At 39.5% G+C, this 22740-nt stretch overlaps 1 protein-coding gene across 1 annotated transcript in view; it reads right to left on the bottom strand.

Moving 5' to 3' along the window:
- Positions 1 to 22740, bottom strand: part of LOC104471358 (actin-binding LIM protein 1-like) — a 59662-nt gene that overhangs the window by 17947 nt on the left and 18975 nt on the right. The window contains 2 exon segments of the mRNA XM_010086682.1: positions 11131 to 11224; positions 12389 to 12515. Of these exon segments, the coding sequence (XP_010084984.1) occupies positions 11131 to 11224; positions 12389 to 12515 (221 nt within the window).

Below are 22740 nucleotides of genomic sequence, written 5' to 3'. Positions count from 1 at the left end.
ACAGCTGGCTTTTCTGATCATCTAATGTATACAAAGAATACAAAGGAAAAGTGGAAAAAAGGGTTTGCTTTTGACTACAGATACTGTAACGTCGCCATTGTAACACTTGACGAGTGGATACATGTGGATTTACAGAATAGAGTGAGCCTTAAACTGTGAACCTGAAGGACTCAGAGTCAAACCATTATCCAGAGAGAGGCTTCAGAGATGACTAGATCACAGGGGACAGGTGATTAAAAGCAAAGAAAGGAGATTACAGCAGGAAAGAGCATGAGCTTTTCAATCCCATTGAAAAAACTATGACAACATCAAAAAGCTGAAGTTAGACAAATTTAACCTCAAAGTAAGACCAAGTTTCTAAAACGTAAACGTAATTTAAGCAGCAAGAGGTAAAATTTGTGGCTTTACAATCACTCTACAGTCTTCATGACAAGGCGTGATAATTTCCCAAAGGATAACGTTTCATTTGGTTTCTAGGGAAGAATTCTGTGATTTTGAAAAGAGAATGTCAACCAAGATGATTTTAGCAGCCTCTACGACCTTAAGATCCATTCCAACAGCCTTTGCATAGAGAAGCTTCAACATGCATCAGACTGCTCCAAGGGAGCACAGGCCTGAACCAAAACAGCAGGATAAATCCAGCCTAAGGTTACACTGGAGAAATTTCCAATTCACACTGAAAAATTTATCAAGAGCTGTCTTAGCTAAACAGCAAAATTCCTGGTACAGGAACTCCTGGCTTTGCTACTAAAAGGAAGCTTTTATTGATGTGGCTTTTGGTTCAGAGAGACAGTTCAAGTGCAATGGCAGGAGAAGTTCTGGGCTTGGGTGTGCTGCATCAGCATCAGAATTGCTACTGACCTGGAGAGTCCAGCACTGAGATGGGGCTCTGCAGTGTGGGGAAGGTTGAGAAAACAGGTCAGTGTGGCACTAGGCAAAACTCACGTTAACCTGTTCAGTGGGCAAGGACAAACCACCTTCTAACTGATGAAGCAAGTGAGTGCTTGGGGGATTAAGCAACTCACCTTGGATCAAAATTAACGCTTGCAGCAGTGCCAAGCACAGAACTTAAATTCTGACTCCCAGCCCTGAAGGACCTCCATGTTAGATCCAAATAACTGTAGCTGGCTTTCTTGTTTATCTAACACAAAGTGCCTTTCCAGTTTTCTGTCAGAGGCTGTATCAGGAACTGTGCAACCTTTGGCATGCATTTTAGCAAAGCCTGGTCTCCATTCTGATGTCTGCATTCAGTTCAGAGGGAGTGTCCCAAGAACAACAGAGAAATAAAAGTTGCAAAGGCCAAAGGAGGGGGGAAAGAAGCTAAGCATGAGGTCACACACAGTACATCTGTAGAAAATAACTAGAGAATATTAAAAATAGGTAGCCTGTAAGAAACAAAGAAGACATGAAGTAGTCAACATATACTAGTTTTTACTTGGTAGACCCACAGATTTTTCTAATAGGAAAACACATTGGGAGTGAATAATTACAAGCCTGGATTTGACTACAACCAGACGTTTCTCAGGAATCCTTGTTCTGTAATTCTGGCCAAAGTGTTTACGTTTCATTAAATTTAAAATGGAAATATCAAAGGACATCAGGGTAACCACTGGCTAGTCAGTGCAGAGAAGCAGTTGTCTCTTTTTCAAGTAGAATAGCTTTGAATAAATGTCACCAAAATGTACTCTGCTAAAAGCAGTGCCTTTTATTTCTGGCAGAAGTCCTTTTTTTGTCCTATTTGTCACTTTTCTCGCTGGTGATACATATGATTTCCAACTACAGATGCACAACTATGCAAGCATACTTTTGAATCCTAGCTGGCATGAACATCTCATCAGAGTATGTTTGTCACAGCCAAGACACAGGGATTTCACTCTCTACCTTGTTTTCTTCAGCTCCCCATAAAATCAAGGTTTCTAGTTACCACAGGAAAACCATTCCAACAAAATAACCATGATACAACGTATTATTATGGTGATTAACAGAAAGAGGTGATCAACACAAACCAGAAAGGGAAGCCTAACATCATTTGCTGCCATTCAGTTTTCAACCAAGTACAGGATCTCCAGGATTCAACAGTAGTTCAAGGGTGTTTCTGAGATAACTCTGTTTAAAGCATTTTACTGACTCAGTTCTTACTCTCCTCGTTGCTAGGAAAAATAAACATTCACCAGCGCAGATGCAACTGCTTTACAGAATTCAAGCAACATCTGATCCACCTGTATACATAACATGTAGGATTCTGAGAGATTTGTGAAAGTCAATTTCTTAACATTTTAACTCACACTCAGATGATTTGTGAAGCTCATTTCAGTGACTTCTGCACACCACAAAACATCCCAAGCTAGTTCCATAGACAGTTTCAATGCCAGAGTATCTGTATTACTGGTGATGAAAAAGTGCATCTCTTAGTGTGATATTTTTCCCTCTCATGAAGAAAAAGGCTTGTAATAAATGTCATTCCAGATATCTATCCAAGGAACTACTAGACCTGTATGATCTTCTAATGTAGCATGAGCATGTAATCAACATCTACCCATTTTGTGCTCCAGGTGGTCATTTCAAACATTTAATCATCCACAAAATACTCACATATATCATATTTCTTCATCTGTAAAGCACCCGCTCAGTGAAGACAGGAGTTAATTCTGTGGACTTCAAAGTCCCTAGAGATTCCAGACATATCTTTGGGTTTTGTTTTTCTTTCCTTGGTCCCCCACCCTCCCGGAAAGCACCCTGACAAAGCAGACAAAAGAGACAGGACTGAGTCCTCCCAGAGAGAACACTGCACACAATACCCGGACAGAGCCTGTTACAAACAGGTGACAGCTAGAGACTTGCCCCAACAGGCTCTTCTCCACTTTTCAAATTTCTAACATGTTATTGCTGCATTCTTCCCATCAATTATTTTTTTTATGGGTGACAGGTCTAGGTCCTATCCCGCTCTTCTAGGAGTCAGTATCAACTTAAAGCAGGAGGACTTAAAGCAGGACTTAGAAACGAAAGATCACAATCCCGCAAAAAAAAAATAATTTCACCACTTAATCCATTTTTCATTGTGATCTCAGCGCAGGAGAAACAAAAAGTAACTGGCTGAAATAATTTCAAATTGCTACAGAGTGCCTCACATTCCCCTATCAACTACACTCCAACTGACAGTGAGACTGTGATACTGGAGGAAGCTTTGTTTTCAGTGTAAGTTACTTTGGTGCATGGATCATTATTAATTTTATATCTCTGTTGTGGGTGATTGTGGCAGGTAGCACTAGCACAATGCAAAGGTTTGAAAGATAAACAGAAGGAGCAATGGGAGCTACAAAATAAAACACGAGTATTAAGTTTTCCCTAAAGCAGACTTTTACAAGTTTTACAAGAGAACAAGACGTATTCTGCAGTGACAACCATGTGACTAGATTCTTAATACAGGTACGTAACAAGAAAAATAAAGTCACCCAGGTAAGTTACTCTTCTGACAAAACCTGGTGTGTGTTACATGCACCTCTAAGACATGAAAAAGCTACTTGTTTTAAGTACCTGTTGTGTGTTACTGGAATACATGCAACAGCTATATATCAAAGGCTGCCACTGGTGGGAAGAAACTTCATACTAACATAAATGCCTCTACTGAAATGTAATTTTGAAAGTATTTTGATCAGCCTGATAAGGTTTTTCAGTAATATTTAGTGGAAGAAACACACTGGAGAATACTTAACCAAATCAAAAAGGTAAAAGCTAAAGATGCTGTACTAGGGAATATAGATCCTACTCAGCAGCACCATACTCACGAAAGCAATTTATACAGATAAGCCATGTTTTTATAAGCACCTGCAAGATTTCACAAATCCCTTTGTGGCAATAAGGAAGCTTTAATTGAGTATTTTTCAATTTACTTAATACAACTTGCTCTTATTCATCATCCCTACACCCTCTGAACATTCCTCACCTCCCTACTGATGTTCAAATTGACAGAAGGATGGTTTCCAAACCACTGCTGAGAAGTTAATGCCTTGTGATTATGCTGCCATAACAACTGAACTTCTGTGAGTGCTCTGTCAGCTTCAGATACTCTTTTGTCACCTTGATATGTCAAGTTTTTCCCAACTACAGATATCCATCTTGCCAAATTCAATCTTTTGAGATGGAGGGACACCACCAAAATCCTGTTAGAAAGATTTTTACATGAAGCAATTTATGTTATTTTTCAGGAAATATATTTATTATAGATTTTTGACCCTGTGCATGGTGTGGTGTTCTAGGCATTTACAATAGCATATTTTTCATCAGGGAAGGGTAATTTAAATTAAGTTAAAACTATGCTGCTACTCAGCTACATAGACAACCTGTGTGAACCATTTACCCATATCCTGAGTTATTATTAAACTTCTCATTTCCCCATTTTTACGCAAACAAACTACATATTAGGAAAAAAAAAATCAGCATTCTACGTTAACTGATAAAACATGTTTCTCACCAAAAGGGCAGGGAAACTGGAAACAAACTCTAACCTTATTTCTATGTAACAAATCTCCAGAAGTGATCAAAAGAGACAAGAAACTATATTCAGAATTATTTGAGCTAAAGAATCGTATTGTTCCTCCATACATCAGCAATCAGTTGCAATCACAAACAGCCCAAGCTCTGTGCTATTCTCCTCTCTTCCTGGCAGTTTAAAAACATGTTAGCTGCACTCTCTTTATCTAAACCATAAAATTACACACACCCTTTTAAAAAAATCCTTCTGGTGCACAGGAACAAAAGCACAAGTACCCTATTACGATACCACTGGTAAGCTATTCAGTCATATCACAAAGTTACATCCCCCTTTCCCCCAAAAGAAAGCCATGACCCCTTCCAGTTCAGATCTTGTTTCACAGGAAGGGGTTTACCTTCCGATAATAATTCTTCAGTCTAAGTCCATTCCCTCCCCAGCCCGGCAGGCAGACTCCCTCCACCTCCGTTCAAATTCAGAGCACTATCAAAAGCGATGTGCAGATGGCTGATGTTCTCACCAAACCAGCTCACAGGGAAGTGCCTGTAACTGCGCCCAGCCCTCAGCCTTGCTCCTCCTCTGCTCGCGCTCACACACTCTCCTGCACACACCCACCAAAACAAGCAAATAATCCTGCTTCCACATTAAACCCACCCCAGCACTAGCTCTGCCAAGCCATTCTGAAAAAGGAAAAGGGGGAAGAATACTGGCCCAGGCAGGGGCAGGATCATTTCTCATCACTTTCGTGTCACTATTTGATGTTGATACAATTCAGAACAGTTTTTGCTTGGGGAGAGGAGTCTGCTGAATATGAAATCAGTGCTCTCTTTCTCTGGAAGTTATTAAATATTACTTCCATGGCTTCTGAAGAATTTATACAGCCTCCTGGTGTTAGTCTAGTTTTGTCAGAAACACTTAGTCACAGTGAGATTGTACTATAGCCCAATTCTGATGAACGCAGGCAGAGTGCTAGGGACACTTCTCACATTGGTATGTGTATCCCTTCATCCTGTTTGCGCACTCTGGGCGAGATCACGCTTCAGACACACTCTACAAACATTTGATGAATCTACAGTGGGACCTGCGCACTGACCCTATTTGATGTCTCAACAGGTATTTCCCAAAATCAAAAAAGCCCAATGGTCTGCAGTATATACCTGTCCAACTAAGAGAGCAAGCGATCACAGCACGTGCTTCTGCTTTTTCTTACCATTTACCTGGGACATTCAGGCAACATGCTCATGTTTTCTCTTTTATTGTAACAGCAGTAAAATTAAACACAAACAAAGCAAGTCACAGAACTAACAAAGCATGCACTAAACTCCACTGCCTCTCCTCATGTGCTGTGTATCCTTTCCCCCTGCATTTTTATGGTGTGTGAAGAAGGCAATTAGGACAGGGAGATACTGGTTGAGAACAAAGTCTCTCCCAAGCCTATAAAACACCCAAACCAGTAGACACCTAGTGATATGAAAACAGAATGGTAACACAGGCTCCAAGGATTATATCAGAACACACCACCAAAACCAAACCCATTTGGATTCATCATATCATCAGTCTTTGTTCAATTAATCAATTGCTTCATTTATTAGTGTTCAAAGTTTTAATCACCTAAACCTGTATTACCAGTACAGGTTGCATCATTAAAGTCCAGCAAATTACACATTTTGTGATTCTTCCTGCATAGCCACCATGAAAACAGCCCTGCTAAATATTTCATTCAGCAGAAGAATATATGTTAACCTTTATTAAACATTTATGAATGGAATTGAAATAAATCTCTGTTTGTTTTAAGAGATTCTCTATGTGGTTGCCCAATCTAGAAAGTGTACTGGTATAAGAACAAAGGACCAGATGCATGACTGTACTGAAGCACATAACTAAACTCTGGACTGTATGGATCTTTGCAGAGAAGGGTGATGTTTTCACATGAGCTATGAGCCTAAACATCCTTAAAACAAATTACTTAAACATGCAGGCTACTGAGTTTCCCTGAAAGTCAATCAACTGAAACATCTGAATACTAATACTAACATGAGCAAAGTTGCTTGTATGGTTAAGTGCTGGCAGAAGGCAAATCCTTGGACATAAACAGGCATTGCTTGAATAAATAATTTGTAGTTTGTATGGGAACCAGAAATGTTATTACTGTCATTTATTTGTTATTTATTTATTTAAAACAGACACATTCACATGTAAAGAATCAGCAGAAACTTCTCTGAACCCCTCATGGCACAGATTTCTAAATCTAGTTCTGAAAACAACACTTGAAGAAACGTACAGGCTCCTCTCACTCACAATCTTTGCCTCTTAAATATGGATACAGTTGCCTTACCAAACATGGTAGATTTCACTGTTTGTTTGGGTTTCCTCACCCCCCCCATTATTGTTATTTATTTCTGACTTCAGAAGTCAAGGTATCTCAGAATTGACATATCTCTGATTTAGTTGCAGCACAGATGAGACATCTTAAAATTCTAGCACATTAATGTAACAGTATCTACAAGTACTAAACCTCCACCACATTAAATACCACATCCTAAATTACTACTCATCTTTAAAAACAGGGGAAGCTCAGTATAAATTACAACATAAAAAACATATTTAGAACTTGACCTTGCAGGCTGGAGTCAAGGGAGCCTTCTGGTGCCCTGGCATTTCTCTTTTCAGGTCCATCTGTTAAAATGGCATTATGCCACCCTTTACAAGGTGGGGTGCAAGTTTCAACAGGGCACAGGAAAAACACCAGGCAGGCAGCAGCCCATCAGAACAGGAACTCAAGCCATGCACAGCCAGGAGAAATCACACAGTGGCTTTTTATTTCCAAACGAATACTAAGCAAATAGTATTATAAATTAGTAGAGTAGCAAGACAGTTGAAGGATTTCATAGTAGATATATACATCTCTCTCTCTAGATCATGAGATCAAATCCCGTCCATACACGTAATAACCAAAAAAAGTGAAAATTGTAAGACTTGAATCTTATTCTCAGGCTTTCTATGTGATTTCATGCAAATTATCCACCTGCTTCTGCCCTGATGTCTTCTTTCTGCAGAACTAAAAGAGTTTTGTGGAGTTAGATATGTCTACACAAAAACTTGCAGGTTTAGGGTCAGAGGGACAAGCCTTGAAGCTATGAAAACAATAGCTTAGTGGAAAGTCTATGTGAAAGTCCCACTCTCACTATGCTGTTACTGCCTGATAAAAATGTTTTTCACTAGAGTTAATGGGAAATGAGTAATGTTCCATGAATAAAGATTCCTTTCTGCTGCAGAAATCCAAGGAAGAATACTGATCTCTGTTGCCTTGACAACATTATCCTGAAATATTCCAGTATTAAAGTAACCGGTGTGCTCAAGAAAGTTGCAATAACTATTTCACATTGGATAGTTATTACATTTCTTGTGTTGGCATGTAATCACCTATCATCTGTGACTATTGCTCACAGAAAGTTATGTGTCAAATAATACATGAGAAATATCTGAGCTGACTTAAAACACACATGGTATTTTTCTTGCGTATTCTCACGGCTAGAAGTTTTTAGATCTATGTCTTAGGAAAAAAAACATTCTTCCATGGTATGCGGATATTAGCAAAATAAGTGCTGTTTTTCTAGTAATGCAGTTCTCAGCTGAGCAGAGGGATCACCTCAACGGAATGGCTGGAGGAGTCCATGCTCTCAAGGATGAACTTGAATCTTGAAACCTTGAATCTCAAGGTTTGAACTCAAACCTTGGACTTCCTTTCACCAGCTTTGCTGAGGGTGCCTACCAGGGGCACAGTATAGCTGCTTCTGAGATGAGGACTCTTAGGTTCACATCAGGAGTGGTTGTCCCTCTTGCTAGCTTCTCATTGTAGAAAACTGAAAGCCTGATTTTTCAGAGGTGCTAAGCCATACTGAGTGAAAAAAAGGAGCAGCGGCTGCATGCCTGCAAAGTCGCAAAGCATCTCAATTTCTCTTTAAATAAATAAAAATATTTTACTGTAAAAAAAATATGTACCACCAGTTTCATGCCTTCATTTCCCTTCAGTTTTGCTATAGACCACCCCAGATGTACTAAGAATAGAAGAAAATAAAGCAGCACTACAATGGCATGCTGCTAATCACTTCTCATCCATTAGAGGGAAGTGTTTGTATACAATGTACAACATGCTTCCCTCAAAACTCTTCTAATAATTTCTTTGGATTCAGATGATGAAATAATATACCTGCTCCTGACATAACAAATTATTTTATTGACAAATAAAATGAAGATACTGATTCGTGAATATACTACTACCATTTTTATTAACAAATCCATTTCCCCCCCCCCCCACTGGATGTTAGCAGGTATAACTTGGGCCAGTCAGTGATGCCATAAACTCTACCTACACAGTTCCTATAATTGTGCTACTTCACACCAAGAATGTGGTTTCCTTCCCAAGAGAGACAGCAGGACAAGAGACAACCCACATAATATAAATCATAAAAAATATCCAACTTTGCCAAAGAAAACAAAGAGAAGACAGTAATCCTCCAGTGAGAATCTCAAGCTTCGTCTAAATTACAACTTCAAGTGTAGTGAAAGGTTGTGGGTGATTTCCTGTACTGGATAAGGAGATTGTTAATTGTCCTGCCTCAAACAGATCTGTAGCCCTCCCTGAACTGTGGCATCCTGTTCTGTGCATTATCTTCTGTGGCCCTGTGGCTGCTTCCGATCTCTCAACTCTGTTGTTACCAGAGTATTTATGTCATGCTCTGACCCCATCCTTTAAACTACCTTTTCTGCCCAAAGAGGACACATGTGCTGACACAGGATTTTCTCATCCAAAGTTTTGATTTATTAGTTCCTTTAGTCTAATCTAGATGCATTAGTACAGTCCCTTTGGAACTGCCCATCTCTGACAGTGTAAAAGGTTTCTAGGACAAGCCAAGAAACTAGTCCACAGTTCTGATAAATTGCTCTGATTTTTGAATGTTAGCTGCTCACCTGCATCTTCTAATCTTTTCAAGCACCACCTAATGACAGAAGGTGCTTGAATGTGTCTGCTGCATCTGCATTCCCAGATGTTACCTGGAGAACTCTATTCAGGGACTATCCAGGCTGCTGCTACACACTGTAATGCAGTTAAGCCAATGTCTGAAAAGCCTCCCTGACTACACAGCACTCATTTTTTTTTGGTGGAAGTTTCTAAACACTTGTCCAATCTGCACCTTTCAGATAGCAGTCAGCCTTCAAATGTCATTTAAACAGATCAGGAAAGAGTTGCACTATATGCGTGATTCAACGTCTACAGGCTTCAGAGGAGTATGATTTTAGTTACATAGTGAGAACTACTGCTGCCCTCTGCTGTATTATTATGGGTTGTATGTCTAATAACCAATGAGAGCCACAATTATTCCAGCAATATTCCCAGTCTTACCCAGGATTTAGCATGCTTAAGATTTCCATGTATTGATCAGATCATTCAAAGGGTCAGTTTCTAATTCACCAACATATTTTGATTCTGCAGAGGCTAGGTCAAATGGAAAAATCTTTATCTTTTCTATCCAATTTTGATCCTTTGAAGAGGTGTATCCTTGCAAGAGGTTGGGCATGTTTCCTTGCTTCAGCAAAATGTCATCACTTCTGATAATAGATAACCATTGGAAGAGTAAGAACTATGGAGTGAGAAACCAACCTTGGGGTCAAAATGACCACATCAAGTTCTTGCCTGGGACACAATCTCTCTGATAACCTGAACTTTAGCTAAGTCCTAGCTTTCCTCAGTCTCAGCTTACTCAGTTCTGAAAGGATACAGCTCATGTTCATCTCAAAAAGCTAGGTTTCTTTCTCACTGATGCTACAAAGTGAGTATATGAGTGCAACCTTGTTATATTCACATCCACTACACAGCAGGCTCAACGTAGGAACAGCTTATTTCTTCCCAGCTCTCCACAGACTCCAATAACCTTCTCTTCTATCATTTTCATCTCCATGCCTCTGAACAGGTTGCGTTTCTTGTAGGTTAGAGCACCTACCATGTGCATCTATTTTTAGAATCATGCTTCCCAATCTCACAAATCCAATTACTCCCCTGCAGTGCTTGCTGCACTGGAATGCAACTGTGGTGTCACCAATACATAGTGCTAAACTGAAAAACACATCAGTAGACGGGAATAGATAAGCAGATGGTAGCAGACCACTAGACTAAAGCCTTCCTACTCAAGGGAAAACTCAGACTGTTCTCAATAATTATCTGTGTCTCCAAAGGAATTAGATATACATTGCAAAGGAGGCAGACTAAGAGCCTGCCTAATTAAAATACTATACTTCCTTCCAGTAGATTCAGTGACAAATGCACCAGGTGTCCACACGTGTTCCAAGGCCCTCATTTGGTGGCTACCATCCTGGTTAATATTCTGAATACTGAACCAGAGAAACCTCCAGAGCTAAAACCACAACCTGTTACCACTTTATGTCAAACCTGAAACTTCTCATCCGAGGGCTGACACAGTCTTATAGCTGTAGTAGATGGGACACAAGAGAACCTGTAATACACATTCACTAGGAAACTGCATCTACTTTTTCCTATGAGGATTTTTTGTATTCTCTGCAGCTGCATGAGGACGTAATGGGACATGGCCCAATTCTTAAACCCTAGTTTACAAAACACCTACCTCTAGGACTTTCCCAGTAATGAACTGGTGACATGCTTCACATTTGACTCCAAAAAGAACTTGATAGTCCTTTTCACAATAAGGAGCACCATCTCTGAAAAGGAAAACCCACAAATTACAAACCACCTTTTAATAAAGAGGTTACAGCACGACTTAGACTCTTCCCTTGTCTTCAGTCTGCAACCCCTACACACAGCAATCAGCAAATGGGAGAGAATTCAAGAGAAATACTTTGGAGTAGAACTAAAAAAAATCATATTCTCATTAGCACCTCTTAGAATTATTCCTTAAATTCCCATCAAGAAAAGGCATTCAGTACAAACCACTGAAGTAAATCTCATTCTTTAGAACAGTCTCTCTACACCTACAGGTGGTGCAGTTCTAGGGAATCAGTGGAACTATGACCATTGGGATGAGAGGAGACCACAGTCTTTATCATAGGCAGGTAGTTTTTGTTCACTTCAGCAAAAAAGTCTTTGGTAGTTGGCAAGAGTATAAGCAGTTACTTTTAAGTGTAAGGTTATATAGGTTTTTTTTTTTTAGTATGAACAAGGAACATACTGTAAAAGTGGAAACACTACTCAGCTTAAGAGTAATTCTCAGGCACTTCTTTTGAAAAATTACAGGTGCTACTTTATATTATATATTATATGCGCTCTAATGACAGGTTTGTGAAACATACATTGTTTCCCTATTTTTTCCTCTGTTATATGCTTGAAGGAGGGAACAGAGACTGCATCTTAATTCCCTCTATTTTATCATTACACTATTTCCCCCTTGTCTTCCGCTACACTTCCTTCTGCTCAAAACTCTCTTCCTTATTTTCTTATATGGGGATGCGGAACAGTGCCAGGTCAAACACATCATCACATTTACTCTGTTCTCCAGCAAAGGCAAGCAATGGACAGGTTCCTACTTTTTTTCCTCAAAATCACATCTTGGAAAGTAAAAGAGTAGAAAGCTTTATCTGGCTATCATAGAAAACAAATGCAGGAATTCACCTAATCCTTCATTATTTAATAACAATCCCCTTTTGTATTGATATTAAATACAGACCGCTACCATTAAACACCACCTTTCAATTGCACTTTTCAGTTGACTTTCCATTCCCAACTCAGCTCTCACTAGGAGCCAAGATTTTGGTGTACATGGAAAGGTGGTCAAAACTAGATTTCAAAAGGTAAACTTTGCCGCAAGCTCTTATGCACTCAGCATGAGTTCTTCTTACCAATGGAGACGAGATGCAGAAGCTACTTACTTGCTGATATATTCCCCGGTTAGGACCTTCCCACAGGCCTTGCACTTAAAGCACCCCAGGTGCCACTGCTTATCCAGAGCTAGCAATGCTTGTCCGTTTTTTATGTCTCTTCCACAGCCAGCACAATCTGCAAATAAACAAACAAATGCATTTGTTGTCAGTTACTTGGTTCATTAACCCTCATTAACCACTCACCAATTGCAACACTTGATAACCAAAAGGGAGAATTACACAGCAATGCAAAGGTACATCTTCCTTTCCTCAAACACTTTACCAGTCCTGTACAAAGATTCAATCTTTGTCATTATAGACATACTCGGTAGAAGAGGAAAAGGAACTCTTCTATTTTTCATGCTGTTTATGATTCAAAGACTGCCAGGAAAGCTCTGTACAAGCTTCATATTTTGTTAGGAATGAGCTACAGAAATCATCACTGCAAAAGGTCCTGTCTTCTAAAGCAATCAGTGTTATTTCTTGTTTTGCTTTTGGCAAAATCTTGACTGCTCACATGAAGCTAAACCAGGAGGCCTGAGTGAGCATCATCAGGACCGCTGCACTTCCCCGGTGGGTGGCAGCAAAGTCTAACGGGTCCTCCTAGCTCAGGGGCGGTGGCGCATCTCAGCCAAGAACAGCGGGACAGACCTTTATTCAGGGAAGGCCCAAGGCAGGCTTGACAGCAGCATGACAGCAGTGAAGGCTGCATGGCAGGGCATATTGTCTTCCACCTGCGAGTGTGGGAAAGTGCAGTTCTCATGGTCTCTAATCGGCATAAGGATGCTTGCTCAGGGATTTTGGTACTAACTTGGTAGCCGACACTCACTTTTCACTGCGATTCTGAAAGACTCTTTGACGGCAGAACACAAACCTGAAGTCGGGAGCATTGAATGCCCTCTGTCCCAGAGGATGTCACTGTGTCTTATGTCACATCAGAAATCTTTGTCTCAGCCCCAAGCTCCCATTCTTCTCTATTCAAACATAAAACACTCAAAAGAGATTTCCTGGTGAGGGGCAATTCAGCACATGGTAAGATCTAAAGAGACTGATGTGGCAGACAGCACTGAACTGCAAGGGTTGTGCTACAGCTTCTGTGTCCAGCCTCAGGGGTCAGAGGGACCAGGAGCCATGGAAGACCAGTGAAGCAGAAAGGGAGTGCCCATCAGCTGAGGCACACGTGGAAGACACAGAAGAGACAGCCTAGAACAAAGGATTATCTGTATTTTATTATCCCCAAACTGGTTCCTTTGATGTATGTAACATCCTCTCCACACGGCTGAAACATCAACAAATACCAATAAAACGAGACCAGCAGGAACCAAGCAATATGAGAAGTTAAAGCCCAGGCATCAGGGAGAAGATCATTCTGGCTGCACTGCTCAAGCTGACTGAGTTGGTACAGCCTGAAAACCTTCACATTCTCATAGGTTTACAGCCCAGGCAAAACCACACTTTGCAAAAGGGTGAGTCCAAATTTATTATCACAACTGATAACAGGACAAGAGTCACTCCTTTTTATACTAAAGGGCTTGACATTTGTTTGCTGAATAATGGGCCAAAAGAGTCCCAAATATACGCTACGTGTTCCTGCTATCCAGGTCACCATTTGCAGAACCTCCCTCCTTCTGTCAGCACTGAAGTTCTTCTCAAATCCTTTTTTTTTTTTTTTTTTTTAAAGTGACTAAGCACCATGGTATGTTGCGATAAAATGCAAGTCACAGACTGCTGACATGACTTGGACTTGAAAAGCAACCCTGAGATCTCCTAATACCAGGACTTTGCTCTAGAGGACAAATGTTACAAATTGAAATCGTGAAATTACAAGTACTGACAGCATGTAATGGATCCCTCTGCTCTTCCGTGCCAGCTCAAGGCTCCTTGCCACTCTAATGACAGCAAAGGCTGGAACAGGTCACCAAGGGAGGTTCCAGAATTTCCAGCATGAGGCTGAGGATGAGACAAGCAAACATCTGACGGGATGGCTTTGGTACACTGACCTTGCCTTTAATTCTGTGAGGATACTACATCATCTCTTGAGGTCCCTTTCAGCCTGTGTTTTCTTATGCTAAAAAACATATAATTTGCTTTCCAATTGTGACAACAAATGGGGTCTTTCCTTCCGTCTCAGTGGGTGCTAAACCGCAGCTTTAAACAGCATCCATTTCTCACCTTTCTAGCACTACTGCTTCTCCCTAGTGTAGCAGCTTCCACATTCCCGACCTGGGATCCTGCCCCATACCGCAACATTATTTGTTCATTTGTAACATTCCCTGTTACATTAATCCCTCAAAAAACCTGCTGTATTTTATCTGTTTTTTTCAGCTTTATCCAAGAAGCTTCTACGAAGCTGAAATTTCTCAGATATGGAATTAAGAAAGAGATTTTTAAAGCCTGCAGTTTTGGTTCTAACTGAATTTCTGAAGCAGTCAGAATAGAAAAATTGTCGTACAGAAAAAGGTCTATCTAGTCCAGTGTCTTCATCTTTACTGGTGCCAAAATCAGTTACATGGAGAAAGTAGGGATCCATGAAGTATCTTTACCTGTTTAATTGCTTCTTGTAAGCCAAAGGTGGTGTCGCTACACTTATTCATGTGCTCATGATACAAGGGGTTGATAACATGCTTTCAATATTCTATAGGCACAATGGCATTTACTTTTCCAGGGTTCCTTGAAGTGTTTAACAAGAGTAAATTAACATAATGATTTCCATTCTGCTAATATCACAGATATGTTGAACGTCTAGAATCAAAGTAAACTAATAGCCCAGTGCCATCTTATTAGGCTCAGATAGCTTTTAACTAAACCTGATTTTAACTCTGGAAAAACAGGTGGGTATATACATGAAAGCTAGCAATTATCATTATCTCCTAAAATAGAAAGCAAATAAGGTTGGGCTAGGCTAAGAAAAGACCATTTATTCATCCAAATTCTACAAATGAAAGCCATATATGATCTCAGGCCTGCATGAGGCCCATATAAGCGTTAATGTCATCAGCACGCAGTATATGCAGGCAGGATCTCAGTATCACACTAAGCACAATCTGCACCAGTCTATTACCAGCACACGCTGCAAGTAAAAGGGCCATGAGGTAACACTAGTAGACCACAACCATATGCCAGAGCTGACCTGTAATAAAAAACCTGAAAATCCTCCCGGAAATTTTGTGTAATGGTTCCCACTGTGGTTCTCTCTGGCTTCATGTCTTGGTCTAACAGACTGCACCCCATGACGCTGAGCTTTCTTGTGCTTTCTTTTCATCATATAACCCGGATTCTTCCCTACTCTCATTCCTTGCACATCCACACATTCAGCTGTGCCAGTATAACAAAGAGGAGAAGGAAAGTGCAGTGTGCTGGTTGAAAGGCAGAGTGAGCAATACAGTTCCTGTATGCCCTTATGATCTAAAGAAAAGCATTCCACAAAAAACACTATAAAGAATTACGTCTGAGCTGAAGGAAGACTTAAGACTATACATTCCATGGCACTGATTTTCACAAGAAATCGGAAGTAACACATGTTCATGTGTTGTGTCCATGCCCAGAATCTTCAGCTGTACGACAGCCGTTTCTCAATAAAAGCACTGCAGGATGACTTCAACGCAGACCCAACCAGAAGAAGGTTATCCAGGAATGTCAGTAAAATAATGTATTCCCCAAAAATCCAACCTAAGCAGGTTAAAAAAAGATTGTATCTGAGAGCACTGGACATACAGTTACCCAAATCACAATGTAGCCTCCCTGGACTGCCTGTGGTGCCAGCAGCTGCAGCCTCCACAAGCAATGTCCACTTTCTCAGACATTGTGTATAAAAACGGAATTCACTCTCATACCAGCATTAGCTGACAGCACCATTTTTCAGCCAAGCAAAAGCTTCTTGCATGATTCTTTGCCAGAGATGCTTAAACATACCTGTCTTTGACATGATCTGGCTAGACCTGCTCCATATGAAGATATTTCCTAACATATTTAAGGTACCACTCTGGAATAAAATAACCCAGAAAGGTGTCATATTTGATGTGCCCAGATACAAAAGCAAATGCCAATGCCTGGACAAAGGGGCTGTGATGTGCAGTCAGTCAGCCCAAAAAAAATAGAAAACTGGGGGGACAGGACAAGGGCAAGCAGCACAGCACTATATATTCTTTATGATTAAGACCTCCACCCCCCAAGCACCTGAAGCAGCCTCACTAAAAGATGTAGACCAGGATGAGCTGCCATCCATGACACCCTGCTTGTAAAGACATGATGAGAAAATGTGTTTCCCTTTTTAGCACCTGCATCACCTCACACATCCAGGAGTGAAGCATCCTGCACAGCAACCCCTTCATCACTGCCTAAATTAAGTGGGGGATTTTCTTCCTTTGCCTCCCTCCCCTGCTCTCAGCCAATCGCAGAGAGCTCCGATCACAGCACAGGCAAAAAGGTGGGCTGGGAGCTGACACAGCTGTATTAACCCTAAACACACTGCATATGACTTTACCCACACCCCTTGGGATTGCTTTGAAAATTTACTAGCAAATATACCTTTATCACATTCTCTGTTTACCCCGTATAACTTATGAAAGGGAAATAATCTCTACCTGCTTTTGTCCTAATGAACATGGTTATGCAAAGTCACATGCAGGGAGAGTTCACAGGAGCATAGCGATCCTGCTCAGTGCAGGGCTAGCTCCATGAATAGAGATAATTGCAGTCTGACTTAATGATGCATAATTAAGTCACCAACAAGTTCCTCTCAATCCTGATGGCCACTAGTAGCCCATGTCTAGATAAACCCTATGAGTCACAGGAGTAATACTCTCATTACACTCCTGTTACTGTTCCCCTCCCTCTAAAACACAGATATATCTGCTTCATAAAGACAACACCAGCAGGCTTCTGCCCCAGAACAGGTAAAGCAGGGCACAATGAGGGGGATTTTTATTACTATTATTTTAATTTTTAAAAGAAACAAACAAGTTTTCATAAGACTTGCACAGAAATACATTGTCAAACACAGCTGGTCCTAAAGAGCAAGTTACAAGGAACTGTGACTTGGAAGTGAAGAAAGAGGCAAATATTATCACTGGAGTCAAGGTCAAGAAAGCTCTCACCTACCATGAAAAACAACCTACCACCCAATAATTCTGCTGTGGCAAATTGAAGGTTGCACAATTATCACTTCTCAGAGTTAGGAAGACCAGAGTTCTTCCTCAGTCCCCCTTTAACCACAGATCAGGCAATGCCTTTTAAAGCCTTGGTTTAAAATGAAAAGTTTTCATTATATCATGCAGGCTTTTCCAGATCATCAAGATATTTCTGTCAAAGCTAAAAACACAAACTCACTTTGTCTGTCTACAGTATGACAAACACTGTCAAAAGTTTAAAGCATAAACATTTGATCATCAGGGCAGTGATGAGTTCTTAAGTCAGAGAAGAACATACAATATTGTCAATTTTACATCCAGGATTTAGATCTGAGCATTGAACTCAATTTTGCAAAGAAATCTGCTGCCAGGCCCTTCCTCTTTGCCAATGCAGGGATGGAAAATGTTTGTCAGAACAAAACGCACTATTGCCCTTTTGCTAAAGGCAAAACAAGCCTATGCAGGCAGCCATGTACTCCTGAAATCTAACAATAAGAGGCTGGGTGCACACAATGGAGGGAAATAAATCTCCCATGGGAAGCAGAGTATAGCTTTGACAGTTTATTATAAATTGCAAGTTGGCAAAAATAAATATTTAAAGAAAATAAAATTATTTTGGTTGATTAAATATGGAAAGAAATCACAATGGCATGAACTGGCATTCTTTGCTTGCAACGCAAGTCCCTGTAAACCGTCTATGAATGCCTAACACTGACTTGTCTTTTTAAAAAACTGCTTAACATACATCTTGGATGTATTGCTACTGTAAATAGCTCTTCCATCATCTGATGTAATTCAGAGTGATTTGGAAAGATGAATGCTCTTCCCCAACTCTAGTTTGTTAACATGACATTATTTTATCAAAGGTTTTTTTATTTTTCCCCTCTGCACTGATATAAGCATTCATGTTAGTCTTCTACACAGGAAAAGGAAACAGTATTTACCTTCTTTTCACATCTTTCTTCACCTCCTTCCCAAAGGAGGCCAAACCAATTCACCTTTTAACCTTTTACTCCTGCAAACTGTCCCTGCAAGCAACATACCACCATGTTAGCCTTTTCCTGTAACACCAATCGCAGTCCCTTCTTCAACCCAATCTTTCATACAGGTGTCTGAACTGAAAACCAAAGGGTGAATAATAGGAGGAGGAAGAAAGAGTAGACATGCTACAAACTAAAGAGAAGCATTTTCAATTCTTCTGTAAAAGAATTTTTTTTTTCTCCCAGCTTAGCACCCGCGTAGTCCCAGTTGTAAAACTACTCCAAAGGATAAACCACAGCAGGTGTATCTAAGCTGAGCCTAGTCTTTACCCTGTTATTTCTTCTACCACACTTCAGTACTCAGATAATTCCAACTGAATTCAAATCCACAGTTGCAACTCACCGTACCCCAAGTGAATAGCTCAGTTAGCAAACGAACTTCACTGTTTAATACCCAGCTCATGAACAGCAGATTGTGTCTCTTGGTCTTCAGACTATTTTGGGTAATTTTCAATTGTTACTCTTGGAAAACAAACAATTCAAACAGAGTACAACCTCCAACAATAGGAATGAAACATACGGCAACTTTTAGGAAGGTTTTAATGCCCTGATAACCCATGGCAAACTAACGTCTAGCTAACAACTAATCCACTTTTCACATTCTTTTTAAATGACCTCTAATTCCTGATTTACTACCTGGCAGGCCTTCTGAACACAACAATTCCCAGATACTCTTATCTCTGGAGATCTCCTCCGATAGTTGTATTTTTCTAAGCTAGTGATGCCTCCTCATGCAGCATCCACTTACTGAGCAATTCCTTGCACTTTCTTTGCAATTACCTTTTGATTAGTACTTCTCCAGTAAAAGCTAAGGAGATGGACACATTTTGACTCCAAGTTCAAGATGAGGTTATGCTTAAACAAATAAGAACTGATAATTATTTAGTACACTTGTATAGTCTATTCACAACTGCTTCTGCCCAATTTAGATGTAGCACAAAAGTATACAAAAGAAATGGGCAAATCGTACTGAAAACACCTTCCTGAAAAAGAGTAATTTTTGTGAAGGAACATTTTCTGATAGAAAACTAGTAAATCAGAAACTTCCTGCCCTGCCACAACTATACTCTCAATACAGTTGCTGCCCTCTGTCACCCAAAAGTTAGTGTGTAACAATGCCTTATACACTTCCAGAGAAGGATCTAAGGCAATTCACTATAAAGTAGCTATGAAAATAGCTGTCCTTGGAAAATAAGAAATAGCTGAGTAAACGGAGGCTAAGTAATTTAGCTATTGTTATACAACATAAGGACTAAAATTAATCCAAGAAAACAATTTAAATGATGAAAATGCCTCAAAATTTGCAAACATTCTTCACAAGAATAAATCTTCTCAGAGTAATCAAAAATGAGCCAGTGTCATTGGAAGGATTTATCAAGGAAGAGCTGCATATTCTTAGGTGTAATCTAATGGCCACAGAAAAGAACTGTGCTTGGGTTTGCATCACTTCATCCATGTTGATTTGCTTACTTTATTCTTAAAAGTGGGACAGGACAAAATTTCACACCCAATGTATGGTCAATATATTAAATTATAAATGTAGCTGCCCTGCAACGTTATTACAATCAAATTTAGATTAAAGGCGAACTAAATATTGATATTTAAAAAAATCAAGGATTTAATTTAAAAGCACAATTTTAAATTTAAATTTTAATTAAACTAAAGTTAAAATCCAAATGTGATCTGAAAACACTGAAGAAACTTGCTCTCCTTTTCCTATGTATGAACAAATTCAGGTATGTTAAATTCTGTTTTTACATCTTTAAGGACATGGTGATCCAAATTAAATAGTTTTATAAGCTATAGATCCTTGATAAATCAGCAGTTCCAGAATTAAAATAAATATTAACACATTTACTTTCTTCATGTGCCTAGCTGATTTGAGGTAGTTTCTGAAATTAAAAAAAAAAAAATCCACAATGCATTCAGTTTTACATATTCTAATTGAATTTCAGTTTCAATTCAAATAGAGTTTGACATAAATCATAAGCATAAAGAATCATTAGGGAAAAATATAGATGTTAAAGAACACGACAAATTTATGCAGTTATATTAAATTAAATGTGTACACATATGGAGTACCCTCATGCTTACCAACTAGCCTTTCATAATTAAAAATCTAAATGTAAAACAAGGTTACAATCAGCTATTCTCATCAAGGTTTCCTGGCTTCTTGGGTAAACCATGACTAAAATCAGTGATTTAAATCACAGTGTTTGAAATCAATCTACAGTGATGTCTGTGGTATGTCTTGATTCCATAGTACATCAAAAAAAGATAGAGGACTACACGACCCCCTTCTGTCAGGTCCCCAAAATCCTCAACTGAATCACCAGTACCTAAAAATAGGTACACAGGCTTGAGTGCCACAGAAATAGATGAGTGTTTCTGTATCTTTAGCAGATAAACCAGAAATTATGAAATGAGAAAAACTGTGTTATGGCACACAAAAAAATTAAACCTTTAAGGTTCAAACTTATACACAGGATTTTTTAAATTGTGTTTTTAAAATGCATATTCAAAACCAAAATTGTTGAGCTTAAGTTTGCCCGTGTATTCATTGAAGTTTATGGATATTCTGTGTACCCCTTAAGGCAAAACTGGGCTCAGTGTCTTACACTAAGGCCTACCCACATCTGTGCCAAGTATTTGTACAATACCTATTTATACTATGTAGCTTTGACACACAGTGTGAAATTGTAGGATATTTCCTAAGAATGAGCTCAAAATCATGTGTTTGATGTTGCTTAATACCCTTTAAAGCCAAAACTCACTGCAGATAGCTTGCTGAAAAATAGCCAGCCAACAATTCCCCTTCACTTTTTAAGTCTTCCCTATGGACTTGAAGGAGTTTTCAGACAGCTCAGGAAAGAAGGCTAAAGAACAAAATAATGAAAACTGAGTCAAATGTGGCTTAACAGTTACAAATCCAGCTGTAGACTTTTCACAAGAGCTATGATTAAAAGGAATTTTGCATCCATTTTATTCACCCAGCTAACTTCTAATGGAGAAGTTTGTGATGCCTGTAAAACAGCTTAGACATTATTTCTGAATACTGGCAACAATCACCTATATCTTTATCTAATGAAATACCAGTTACGCCCCGAGTATAAAACTGCTTTAATAACTGGAGAGTCTTTAAAGGTGGACTGCAAAGCAAAGTCGCTTCTTTTCCATTCTGATGCTTCATTGTTTCAAAAACCAACCCCACTTACCCCCCATTCTCAGTGCAATGAGACAAAAGATGGTTCCCATTTTTTCCTGTCCACATTTTTCCTCAATAGATAAGGTATGTCGGCTCTCCTCTACTTCAGCATTACCAGAAAACTTGGAAGCTTCAGATATTTACTGGGAACTTTACTGCATCTTCATTGAAGAGATAAGGCTATTGAATAATTAACAAAGATAATGTTTCTCCCACAAGTTCATTAAGCATTAAGTTTATTATTTCTATCATAATACAGCTAAGATCCCCAGTTGTGAGCCAGGATCCAACTCTGTTAGACTCTGTACTGATAGGCATGAAAGCATTTGTCCCAGAGAACTTACATTCTTTGAACCAGAACATAATGTGCAAAACAGACAAGGACAAACACACAGAACAGTATTGTGAAATCTCCATGTGGATGCCAGCTGGTCGGGGAGCAGCTGCACCAAAGATTGTTTATGCACATGGAACATTGGCCATTTTGAAAACTCTGGTCCAAGTCTTGGCTGTACTGTAATGCTCTTAACCCACAGGAGAGACTTACAAAGGAAGGGGAGTTGAAACATCTTCCCTGTGCTTCTTTCCAAACAGTATCATTACTGGATATCTCAGGATATATAGAACACAAGTGTCTATTTCACTGAAGAACAGGGAACTGTGGAAGTCTCTGCCATCAGTTTAAAAGAAGATGGATTTTTCAAATTAAAACTCTTGCTAGGCAATTGTAATGCTTCCGTTTCTTTTGGATAGGGCTTTTTTCCCTGTCCGTCTAGAAAACCCACTTTTCATTTGAGATGCAATTTCTTAATTAGTTCGTGCATATCACTAAAATGATCCAACCTTTCAGCAAAAAGGTAACCAGAAATAACTAAAACTTCCTTACCAGCACCCAGACAACAAATCAACAGAGAAAGGGTTCAATCTCAGGCAGGGAAATAACATTCTTATTACTGAAGTGCTTTATCATGGAAATAGTGAAGTGGA

This window comes from Pterocles gutturalis, unplaced genomic scaffold (genome assembly GCF_000699245.1).
Source record: "Pterocles gutturalis isolate BGI_N339 unplaced genomic scaffold, ASM69924v1 scaffold15531, whole genome shotgun sequence".
Classification (NCBI taxonomy): Eukaryota; Metazoa; Chordata; class Aves; order Pterocliformes; family Pteroclidae; genus Pterocles; species Pterocles gutturalis.
This window is presented reverse-complemented; position numbering and strand designations above follow the sequence as displayed.